The 12,198-nt window shown below is 37.2% G+C and overlaps 1 protein-coding gene across 1 annotated transcript; it reads left to right on the top strand.

The window, feature by feature from the left end:
- The first annotated feature begins 1,833 nt into the window (after positions 1–1,833).
- Positions 1,834–11,141, top strand: LOC118820194 (G2/mitotic-specific cyclin-B3-like). Its single transcript, XM_036588366.1, has 11 exons — positions 1,834–2,264; positions 2,473–2,556; positions 2,773–2,855; positions 4,167–4,311; positions 5,467–5,565; positions 5,741–5,833; positions 6,871–7,008; positions 7,212–7,367; positions 9,535–9,684; positions 10,415–10,545; positions 10,633–11,141. Exons 1-11 carry the CDS (start codon positions 2,190–2,192, stop codon positions 10,715–10,717), a joined length of 1,239 nt encoding a protein of 412 aa, XP_036444259.1. The 5' UTR covers positions 1,834–2,189; the 3' UTR covers positions 10,718–11,141.
- The last annotated feature ends 1,057 nt before the right edge of the window (positions 11,142–12,198 follow it).

Below are 12,198 nucleotides of genomic sequence, written 5' to 3' on the forward strand. Positions count from 1 at the left end.
TTATAACTTTTTCTTAATCCATGTGCTTATATTAATCATTTTAATGTTTATCCTTCTCAAATACTTTTTTTCTGTTATCTCTTTTGCCTATCCAATTTCTTCTGCTCCTTGGCCCTATTTTTTCTTCTTCAATCATTCATGTTTGTTTTGTCTACTCCTCCTTCCTACAGAGCATCAAGGTCTTCTTTCTCAGTTTCAAGGTGTCTTTCTCTATTCTTCTCTTTTCCTGTGCTTCAGCTTCGTTTTTCACTTCTCCTGCTTTCCAAATATGTCCACGTCAGCTGTCCTGGCACAGAACCACATCCAGCCGTCAGATTGTATAATCAAGTGGCTCATCTGGAACCTTAGCAACCAGAAGGCCTTTGGGAGCCTCCTTTGTGGTCTTCTCATTACATGCTTTCTGCCATGCTTAGTTTGTTGTTCTTGTGCAGATTTTCAGGCTGTGTCCTGTGCAGTGTCTTCATAGTGGTTAGAATATAAAAGAAAATGTTGATGGCCTTTCATAATCATGATCAGCCAGTGAAACCGGGTCTTCTCCATTGTTTATTAGTACCATTGTCCAACTAGAAGGGGAGCAGTGAGAAGCTACATCCAGCTACACAAAGATAAAGAGACATATTCACCATTACACTTCAAGTAATTATTGACAATATTTAACCACATACTGCAAGATGCTGCCATATGGCAACACTGACTTTCTATCTATTTTTTAACTGCAATATGAAGGTCATTTTTAAATAAAGGCTTTAATGATATATTTTTTTCTGATCACATGCCTTCCTTTTACAGTCTGTGCTTCTTTTTTCTCTCACACACACAACTTTATTGTTGCCATATGGCAACAAAATGCAAACTACTCTATTTTTAGACTTCTAATGATTGTAATATGTTTGTAAGAAAATTATTACATTTTTTCATGTGTACTTTATAACTTATGCAGTAAAGGATTAACTAAAGCTACTACAAGCACACCTTCATGGCTACCTTTATCCATCCAGGTTTTCCCATCTCTCAATTTAATTGCTAGAAGAACAAATGACACGTGCCATCTCTATTTTCTCTTGTGAGGAAAGATGTACAAGAGAATACATTGAGGTTACAACATTTCAATGTACGCAACGTAAGTATGATATGCCTGAAATAGGTAAATAGGTAACATTGGACTTTTTGTATGTTTGTGTATCCACAGGTAACAACCATATGCAGTCTATGGTAACAACGCTATAAAGGTCAGTCGTCCGATCGCCCCCTGCTGTTTCGCACGTTAATAATGAATCGGAGGTACTGTACACTATAGGCTGTACAACGTAACTCCTCATATTCAGTTGGATTTGACAATATGTTAGTTCCAAATGATTAAATGTTAGTAAAATATGGAAATATATTGTTTACGAGCGTTTTCCCAAAACGTACTACAAAGTCTGCGTCACAGATTACGTCACTAGCTTACACCCCACCGAGCGTCACCATGGGTTTTGTAGTTCAATTGTATCTTGCTCTTCACGGTTATGTGGCTTAGCAAAAAAGTCTGCTTTTATATTGTATTCGCGGCTTCTGTGCCTGTATAATTGAACAATTATCATTTCACTAAAGTTCCAGCTTTAAATACATTTGAATCGCTTTTAATTGTGAAATTAAAAGCGATTCGAAATGTTTTGAACGCAACCAACAGATGGCCTAGATCACTGCACTGCCTGTACGCCTTCTCTTCCCTGATTGGTTAAAAAGAAACGCAAACGGACAAAAGACGATTGGCCAGCGCTTTTAAATCGACTGCTGACGTTTGATTGCAGTGGACCAATCAGCGCGCGCTTCAGGAGGAGCTCCGAGTTCAAACTGTATGTTTCCATAATACTTCATACAAATGAACGAACGTTCATTTCTTTGTGAATAGCTTTTAAAATTACAATAAATCGCGATTCGGGTCGTGTTTGAACTCGCGCGTGACCAATCGGACTTCGTGTTTCTGTGGTTTATCCGTTGTGCCGGTTAGCAGAAGGACTCGGTTATACCGGCTGTATGAGCGAGCGGCTCTGTCTCTCTGTCTGGCTGCGGGGTAAACAAGTCTGTGGAAAGGAGCCGAGTTAAATCTGATGTGTGAGATCTGCGACTGCCCCGCATATCAACTCATCTAAAATCGACGGAGAAGTAAAACCTTGAGGACCGGCACCATCAGAGTCGAGTTAGCCATGCCTTTCCAGAGGAGTAACAAGCATTCCTCTTTATCTAAACGCCAGGGTAAAGTGAGCGGACTTGGCAACCAGGTGAGTCCACTGGGGCGCTTTGTGTTTGGTAACCCGCTGCCTAACGTTGGTTAAATAGTCAGCTGTCCTGACTAACGTCTCTTTGACATGCTGACTCATTAATGGCGAAAATGAGCCGCATCTGCACGTATAAATAATGCAGAAATGCTGAACGCGTAGACGCCCATAAGCCCAGGGGTGATGGCTTTGTCGTTTTTCTTTGTTACAGGAGGAGGTGTTTCATGTCAAAAGAACTCCCTCCTCCCCCCAGGGGGGGCCAAAGAAAAGATCTGCATTTGTTGATCTTACAAATGTAAGTACTCACTGAACATACTGCTTGATATAATCTAAGGTGCAATAATATTATAAATAATAAAGTAATTTTTGACTTGTGTCCCTTTTATAGAAGATCTTTATGTAGAGGACCTTTGTAACCTGTACTTCTTATGAGCCATAATTTTACATTCTGAATAATTGAGATCATTCAAAATGTGATGGAATAAAAAAGGCCTTTTCTTCTTTCAATCAGACCAACAAAGTGCAGAATGGTCCCTCCGTGAAGAGTGGTAAGCCAGCCAAAAAGGCACTGACAAGCAAAGCGGTTAAGACGAGGTAATGATGACTATGATCTCTTCTACAGTTTGTGTTGGTCATCCTCTAGTCCTTCATCAGTGGTCACAGGACGCTGTTGGCTGGATGTTTTTGGTTGGTGGACTATTCTTAGTCCAGCAGTGACACTGAGGTGTTTAAGAACTCCAGCAGCACTCTCCATTACTGAATTACCTTTATTTGACTTGCATGGGGTGGGCAATAAGGGAGCTCTTTGAGTTTCTGTTATACCCCTAATACAGCAATGCAGTGTCCTCTAACCGTTATTATTTCCATCTCAAGATAAGACGTTTAATCAGTGCTGTACGATTAGAAAATAATGTGATAATGGTTTTCAGTATAATACCCATAAAATAGCACTGTCCCTATTACGAAGCGGTTTGTTTTTGTTTTCTGTTCTCTTTTGTGCATTTTACTAATTGTGTTCAGAACCTAACCGTTAACTGCAGTGTATGTATAAAAAATAGTAGGTTTAAATATGGAATTTAAAATAAATAGTTGGATTTCTGGAAATTGACCTTCTGTCTGGTTTAACCATTACAAAACTGTGAAAGGTTCTGCTTTGTGTAATTTTAATAGAAGGAAGCCGAACAGAACAGTCTGGTAAAAAAATGTCAGGTTTGTTAAATGTTCTTGTAAAATAGAGTGGCTGGGGGTCGTAACACTCAGAAACCATTCATTAACTTTAAACACAAGCCAACATAAAAATCATGAAATACTACAATTGGTACACGTATGTGTAATCATACAGCTCGCATGGTGCTTATTTTATGGCTCAGCTTAATGCTAAAGATTATTAACTGAAATTGATTAATATGATTGTGTAAGTCAGGGTGAATCAAACTGAATGTGGTTCTATGCCCTGTGGAAGTTCATGGGAGGTAGTTTTTACTCCAGGCTGTCTTTTTCTTCAGAACCATGCAGTTAACCTGTTAAAGTCATTTGGTCCATCTGATCTGCAAGCTTGCCTGAGAACAAAAAAAAAATTCTAATGTGGTCAGATCGTACATCTAAAAAGTGAAGCCTAAAAAGTTTTTAGCGCTTAATTTATCGTATTTCCACTCAGCACTCTTGACTTTAACAGAACGACAAATACAAATTTGATTGTGAATAAAAGTATGAAAATAACATGGAATTAAAAAAGTTAGATTTAAGGTATAACTGAATATTTCATTGCTTTAAATTTTCATCAGAGCAAATTCTGTGGCATTTTTTTTATCAAGCCAAATTTAGCTGGAAACGAACGAGGTAATAATGATTAATAATCATTCCCAGTCGTTGTAGGACTTTTGCTTCAATAAGTTGTCACTTCAGGTCTAAATGTCCGTCGTCTGAGGAGCAGCCCAAGAAAGCTGAAGGTCAGGTGGAGGGGTCGCTATCAGAAGACAGCAGTGCGTCTCGGCCTAAAGAGCAGTCTGCAGTCCAACAAGCTCTGGAGTCTGCAGTCCAAGAACAAAAGGTTAAATGTCATGTCCTCTACTTTTCACACATGGCAGAGTAAATGTCTGCCTGTCTCTCACAGCAATTCTTTCCTTTTACCTCTTTAAGTTTGCACTGATATCTGAGCATTTAGAAAAATGCTTACATCAGAAACACAGTATATATAAAACAAGAGCTGTATCATTCTATATGAATATTGTAGTGTACCTGTCTTTAAGGTTAAATGTCATTAATCATGTACCAAATGAAACATCTATGATTTGAATGTCACCATTAGCAGTTTGTCATTAGTATTCTGAATAATTGGTGTGCCTCCATTAGTAATTATGAAAAAATATCATATCGTAAAGGGGCATTCTGGCCTAAAACTAGAGTTTGATTTGATCTTTGTCATGGTATGCAATATTCTGTAGTGCAGCATTATATCAGTCAGCCTCATCGGTTTGACACAGTTCACTATTTTATATTGCTTTGATGCTTTCATTCATCAATGTTCTCTCACTACAGTACCCAGCATGCATTTCACAAACATGTTATACAAACATGTCTACTTGGAATCCCTGCAGTATTTAATTCAACCTTTCTGCTAGCCTAGTCATTGAGCTAAAGGCTAATAAATACAATCAAGCATTATTATAACACTGACCTCAGATATTAAATTGTAAACAACAATTCTATCTTTTTTCAGCACAAAACAGATGCCACTGGCATTTTTTTAAATATAGGGTTAGCTATCCGACTTCCATCTGCATTTTCCAGCTAACATATTATACTGTATATAGCCTAATAAATTATTTTCACTTTTTAAATAATTTTTGAAGTATTTTAATAACAATATGTAGTCTAATGTTATAAATTACATTTTAAAAACGCAGTTTAAAGCCTTGCTGCTTTCTTAATTTATGTATTGTTTTGTCTTTATGGTCTTCGGCCCACAACAAACATTGCGCTTTGGCCCCTCAAGACAAAAGGTTTAGGCAGCTCTCCTGTAGAGAATACTGCTGCACCACTGCAGGAGGCGAGTAGGCGTGTTTACAACAGATGTAGCAATGGCACATTTTTAAACTAAGCTGAAGAGCCTCTTTAACTTATCCTGGATACACTGTGTGGAGCCACACAAATCTTTTTCACTTCAATCAAGTATTTAAGGCTGCATCATTCTTGTTATCTTCAGATACCAGAAGCCTTTGACATCGATAAGGAGCAGGCTGGTGACTGTTTGATGAGTCCAGAGTATGCCAAAGATATTTTTGATTACCTGAAGAATAGAGAGGTGAGAACCTGCTGTAGTTTGGATGCTGTTTTTTGTGCAGAAGTTTGGAGGTCATGCTACAATTTGTGTTCAAGAAGGACATTCATGGTGACGCGTGACTTCTCCTTTTAAAAAATGGCAGCTACTGGGTAAATGGTTTACTGCACTGTGTGTACATTTTCTCTCTACTTTGCAGGAGAAGTTTGTCTTGACTGATTACATGCACAATCAGCCAGACTTGAATGGAGAAATGAGGGGCATTCTTGTGGACTGGATGGTGGAAGTCCAGGTAAGCGTCATTGTTAGTTTATTCTTTACAGAGCTGGGTATATCATTTTTTTCTCTATGGATCATTTCTACCGAATTGGTTAAAAGTCAGAATTGAAAACACATTTCATGCTTTTAACTGACGTGGACTTGAGACTAAAATCTGTTTACTTTGAATGACCCTATACTTTAATAATGTGTATTTTATTAAAACAAACAATTAAACATTGCCACTAGTAACACAATAATGCCTCTGAAACCAAATGTTGCCAAAACTTTATCAAATGTTTCAAAAATACTAGCCAGTACATGAACAGCAAACATAGCTTTAAACATTTGTACACACGCAGTAAAGTAAAACTCAAAAATGTGTTTTAGTAGTGACATGAAAACGTGGATCAGCATTTTTTTCACTAAACTCAAAGTAACACATCATGAAGCACTCATCAACATTGCCTGATGGACATTAAACCTGTTGTTAGCCTATGGATACAAGGTGTAAGTTGTAAGTTAGCATGTCTAAAATGTCCTCAAGAAAAGTTTCTTGAGGATTTACATGCAGTAATGCTATCGATTGGTCTGGATGTTATAGCACACACTAAAGGAATATGGGGGCAGGTTTTCGAGGGCTGCACCCTTGTTTGCTGTGGCTTTTGGTGCCGTCCTGCACCTAAAGTTTAACAAGTTGTCCCCAGACATGTTTTCTCGTTGACACTACTTCAGAGGTCTTTTGCAAATCGAAAGTGGGTGTGGCTTAAACCATAGTGTGAAGTGCTGGATGTTGGTATATGTACAGACTGTAACAGCCTGCAGATTAATCGAGAAGCTCTGCTATTAATAATACGTATACAATATGTAATTTAGATACCCAAACAGCAGTCTAGCAGACTACTTAGGTATTAAAATATGGGATCAAGTGACAACTTTTTCAGTATTCAGATGAGCTCAAGTAATTTGGTTAGTACTGTAAAATTATTGAAATGTAATAGTCCTTTAGCAGCATTTTCTTATTCATGTGTCTCATATATTTATTGCAGTTATTTTAACTTCTTTGTGCAGGAAAACTTTGAGCTCAATCACGAAACCCTATATCTAGCAGTGAAGCTCACAGACCACTACCTGGCTGTCACTGTGGTCATGAAGGAATCCCTGCAGCTCATTGGCTCCACGGCTATGCTCATCGCTGCCAAGTTTGAGGTAAGAGAGTGAACGTATGCAGGGACTGAATGGGCAACTTCTAAAATCAAAAGAAGACCAGCAGAGCTCCTTTCATAGTGCTAGTTAGCACATTTTTGATTGGCAATGATGGCATTTTTTGTGAGGTACTTTTTTACTGGTTGAAGAATAGCACATGGTTTAATGCATTTTGAATCAATATTTGTGTTTCATTTTTTGTCTAGGAGCGGTGCCCTCCCTGCGTTGATGACTTCTTGTACATTTGTGATGATGCTTACAAGAGGCAGGAGTTCATTGTCATGGAAAGGAACATCTTACAAGGACTTAACTTTGATATTAACATCCCTGTTCCATACAGATTCCTCAGGCGCTATGCAAAGGTTAGAACATTAGAACCTTCTTTTTGATGTGTGTAGAAATGAAAGTAATTCGTATTTACCTGAATTTAGAGGATTGCTGAGACAGTTGACCATGTACTGCCCTCACAAATGTATCTTCTGCTGAAATGCTAATAAAAAACAGAAAGCATTGATTAGTAAATTCAGTTTTACTTGTACTGTAAAACATTACAAAAACATATGGTAACACTTTCTATGAATGTCACCTTTGTAAGCATCTATAAACACATTCATAACATGTTAATGCATTCATAAGGCATTATAAACATGGCTATAAATATTTATAAAAATGCATTATACATTATAGCCATGCTTATTATGCATTATGAATTGTTAACATAATATAAGTACTGTTCATAACAAATTGTAAGAGCTCATAAGTCGTATTTGTCCACTCCAAGTAAAGTGAAGCGTGCTGTACTAAAGCCTCCTCCAGTGTTAAGAGTGAGGCTTCAAGTTGAAGTATTTACTGAAGAATTTACTGAAACACTAAAACATACACAATAAAGCACATTACAGGCTTCAAATGTCAGAGTTTAAACTAGTGCTGCCATCAGTGTTTTACCCAGTGTGGGAAAGTCAGTGTACACCACCGTTAGCTTGGTATTTGTCTTTACTTTGCAGTCTCCAAGCTGGGACTGACTTCTTTGGCACTGACAGTATAACATGTTATCAATACTACTTATAATGCATTATATTAACAATTCATAATGTATAATAAACATGGCTATAAAGTGTAATCCAGTGTAATTCATTTTTATAAATGTTTATAATCATGTTTATAATGCCATATGAAGGCATTATAACATGTTATAAATGTGTTTATAGATGCTTACGAACGTGACATTCATAGAAAGTGTTACCAAACATATTATTTGATGTACATAGATTTTCAAACAACTATGAAGTGGATGAGGTAAAACATTGCATATCTTGTCTTTGTACTGTCAAATACAAGTCAAAGTAGATTTACAAATCAGTGCTTTCTGTTTTCATATTGTATATGAAATATGAAATTGCATTTTGAAATTTGATTGCTGTAGCAGTACTAGCCCAAACCATAATAGCCAGCATACACATCGGTGTACAAGTGGGAGTGACAGACTGTGAGCTGTAAATTAAAGCTGCTGTTTTGTTTTGTTTTCTTAAAATTGAAAGAAGTAGCATTACTCAGTCAGGAGAAAAAAATTCCAAAATATGGTGTGAGTCATCTGAAAAGTTTGAAATAGTAATTTAAAAGTCAGAGCTGTGGCATCTTTACCAATTAACATCCTGCACACATAGTCTTGAAAAGAAGGCCCGGCTCAGTGTTTAAATCTTAAATACAAAATCAACACTATACTGAAGAAGATATGAAGACAATAGTAGGTAATTCACTCGCATCCTCTGAAGACACATCCTTCACCAAGTTTTGAAGGAAGGTTTTTTTTTTGTTTGTTTTAATTTCAACATGCTCGCAATGATCAGATTCATCCTCAGGCAATTACGCAATTCCACTAGAGAGGCCTTCAAATCCCCAAAATGCATGTAGTGTAGATCTAAAAGTAATTTCACCCATATCAGAAGATTAATGGTGAAATTACAGGAGGTTTTCTATGGAATCACCCTAATATAGATGGAGGGTAGTGGAGGGAGAGGTCCATTCTGCCCACCCAGAGAAAGCAAAGGCAAATATATTCTCTTGACCTCCAGTTACGGATGGCTGTGGCATCATAATAGGCAGAACAGTCAAAATAGGCAGCTGTGCCATCCTTCTAAGAGAATAAGCCTGAAAAATTGCAACACTTAGAATTTATGAGTCTTCAGAAAAAGCTCTGTCGTGTGAGTGAAGGTTTCCATGAAAGGTAGCAGATAAAAGACTGAGGGACATATGCAGTTTTAAATGTTAATACACTATTTCAAATGTAAGTTTTTTCTGTTTTTCAATACTCTATTGAAATTGTCCCACCCTTACTACACTGTTAAAGCCACAAAAACTAAAGAGGGCTGCAGAGAGGGTATGTGTAGAGCTTCTGTAGAAGCTAAATTCAGAGTGAGCTGCCCGATATCAGCTAACTTAGCTAGTGTTCTTTAACTGACTAGTATGGCAAGTATGTCTTTATTCACAAATGCATGTTATTGTCACACATTTTTATCACCAAACGCACAGGTAGCCCATGCTAGTATGGAGACACTAACGCTTGCACGTTACGTGTGTGAACTCAGCCTGCTGGAGCTGGAGCTGGTGCCTGAGAGAGCTTCACATCTTGCTTCTGCCTGCTTGCTCCTTGCACTCATCACTAAAGGCCTAGAAGGATGGGTAAGTACCACATGCACACAGTGTGTGAGCCTGCTAGTCTGTTGTAGAATTTTTGGTGGGTATAGTAGCCTAATCCCATACTTGAGTAAAAGTGTTGTTACTTCAGTGGAGTGGTAGTAAATGTAACAGTACCTTTCCAAAAATACAACTTGAGTAAGAGTAAAAGGTATAAAACTTAACTACTCAGTAACTTACAAATCTTCGGTGAACTTCAGTACATCCCGCATCCATCAGCATGGCAACTGAAGTTGGTTAGGCTCTATTATTTATTTTTTTCCATGAATCTCTGGTTAATAAATGCTAAATCTCAAAGGTCAGAGGTGTGACAAGTGGCAAAGCAGTGCAGATGTTGCCACCAATGTTGCACAAGGAGATTAAGCACATTTAGTTATTAAATGTTAGGGTTAGAATTAGTAAATAGATCTTAATGACTAAAGTGTAACAGAGTAAAACATAGATTCCTTACTTGAGTAGAAATAAAAGTACATTACTTGTTATTGTTTAAAAAAAAAAATAAAGCAAATGACCACTCAGGTAGAATACTTCTCAACCAATCAAACTTGTCATCTGAACTAGGTGTTGTATAATTGAGCGCATCTGAGTGAGTAAATGCAACTAGTTTCGACCCCACTCTGATCATAAGCCTGTACAATAACAGTGCAGTAACAAACCTTAAAGTCCTCTGGCGGAAAGTTAGCTGATGATGGTAGATGCTTTGTCTCCATTGCAGACAGCGGCTCTTCAGTACCACACTGGCTATGTGCTGAGCGACCTGAGCCCTCTGGTGAGGAGACTGTACGCAATGCTGGCCAGCCCATCAGATGAAAAACTCAAAGCTGTGGAAAATAAGTACTCTCACAAGTAAGTGAAGTAAATGCATTGTGATAAAATTGAAAGCTGGTAATTCAGTCCTGTTTATTTCATATGCTGTCTTTTTGTGTTTTGCAGGGTGTTTTTTGAAGTAGCAAAAATTCCACTTGTACACATTAAGACATTAGAAGATGCTCTGACTGAACAGGATATTTCTCAGTGAAGCAAAAAATTGACCCCAGGGGACTGTAAATATGTGTTTGTTACATTTGTAAATGTTATTTATTATTTTGTATGTAATTAAACTATTTAAAATGTGTTTTGTAGTTTTGTACTAGATTTAAAAAAATTAATTGTTTTAACTGATAATTTTAGATCTAGTTTGTAGTTGGTTCTTTAAAAATGACTGTGATTACAGTGCTGTGAGTTAAAGTGGATTTGTATGAACAGATGTATGAAGAGGTAATATTGGTTGGTTTTTTTTTAAGTGTAATAATGTTTTGCAGGTGTTTGATCTCTTACAGATATATTTGTATGCAAGAATTATACATCATTTATATTCATAAAAAATATTTTACTCCTCTTTATTATGGATTTTGTTATTATGTGACGATGAACTGATGCTAATTTAATGGCTTTGTTTTGAAAAATAAAGACTCTCCCATATGCCTACATTTGTTTTTTCTTGCTGTGATTTTACAGAAGGAGAATAAGCTGTCTCTAAAGTTCTTTCTAAAAATGGTTCTCTAACTTCTAAAACAATGATAGTAATACTTCCCTGCAGCCACAAGTGGGCAGTATCCCAGGTAGTCATCGGATTCCATGTATTATACAGATATATTATATGCAGATATAAAATGACAACTTTACAGAAGAAGGCAAAAAAAGTCACTTTTAATGTAAGTTAAGTTTTATTCCAAGGAATTTTGGAGCATTTCTATTGGTCCATTCATCAAGAACTTTGCACATAATTTAAAGGGCAGCTGCTGTGCTCAAATGATGTACTGACTATTTCATACTAGAACAGTAGATAAAATGCAAATAAAAACAGCAGTAATTTGTATATCAGTTTGACTCTTATTTAAATGAAAGCAGTATAATGACAAGATATTTAATGTTTTATTTTTTTGAATAAATATATGCTCATTCTGAAACTGATGCTTGCAACACATTGCAAAATAAGTTGGGACAGGGACAATTTAAGACTAGGAACATAAGAAATGCTTCAAAAAAGAAGATGCAATCTTGCTTGGGTATTAAAAAGAGCGTCCAGGAAAGGCCTGGTCCTGTAAGAGCAAGGATGGGCCGAGACTCGCCACTATATACGCTATAGGTCCAAATGTTTGTGGACAGCCCTTCTTATTAGTGAATTCAGCTGCATTAAGATGCACTCACTGCTGACACAGGAGTTCAAATGCACACAGTTTGTATACTCTCCACAGAAAAGGACAGGATGCTTTGGAGCAGCCGCTTAGTTGCCTAGGTCATTATGTCTAATGAAAAGCGTAGGCTAGAGGGGTAAAAAGCCCCCAGCAGTGAGCTGTGGACCAGTGCAACTGTGTTCTCTAGAGCAATGGAGCACCAACCAATATCTTTCGGAGGAATTGGAGTGCCGTTTGTGATGCAGGACTAATCTGATATCAATACTTCATCTCACTAGTGCTCCCAACGCTGAATGCAATCAAATTCTCACAGCAATGTTCC

This window comes from Colossoma macropomum, unplaced genomic scaffold (assembly GCF_904425465.1).
Source record: "Colossoma macropomum unplaced genomic scaffold, Colossoma_macropomum, whole genome shotgun sequence".
NCBI lineage: Eukaryota > Metazoa > Chordata > Actinopteri > Characiformes > Serrasalmidae > Colossoma > Colossoma macropomum.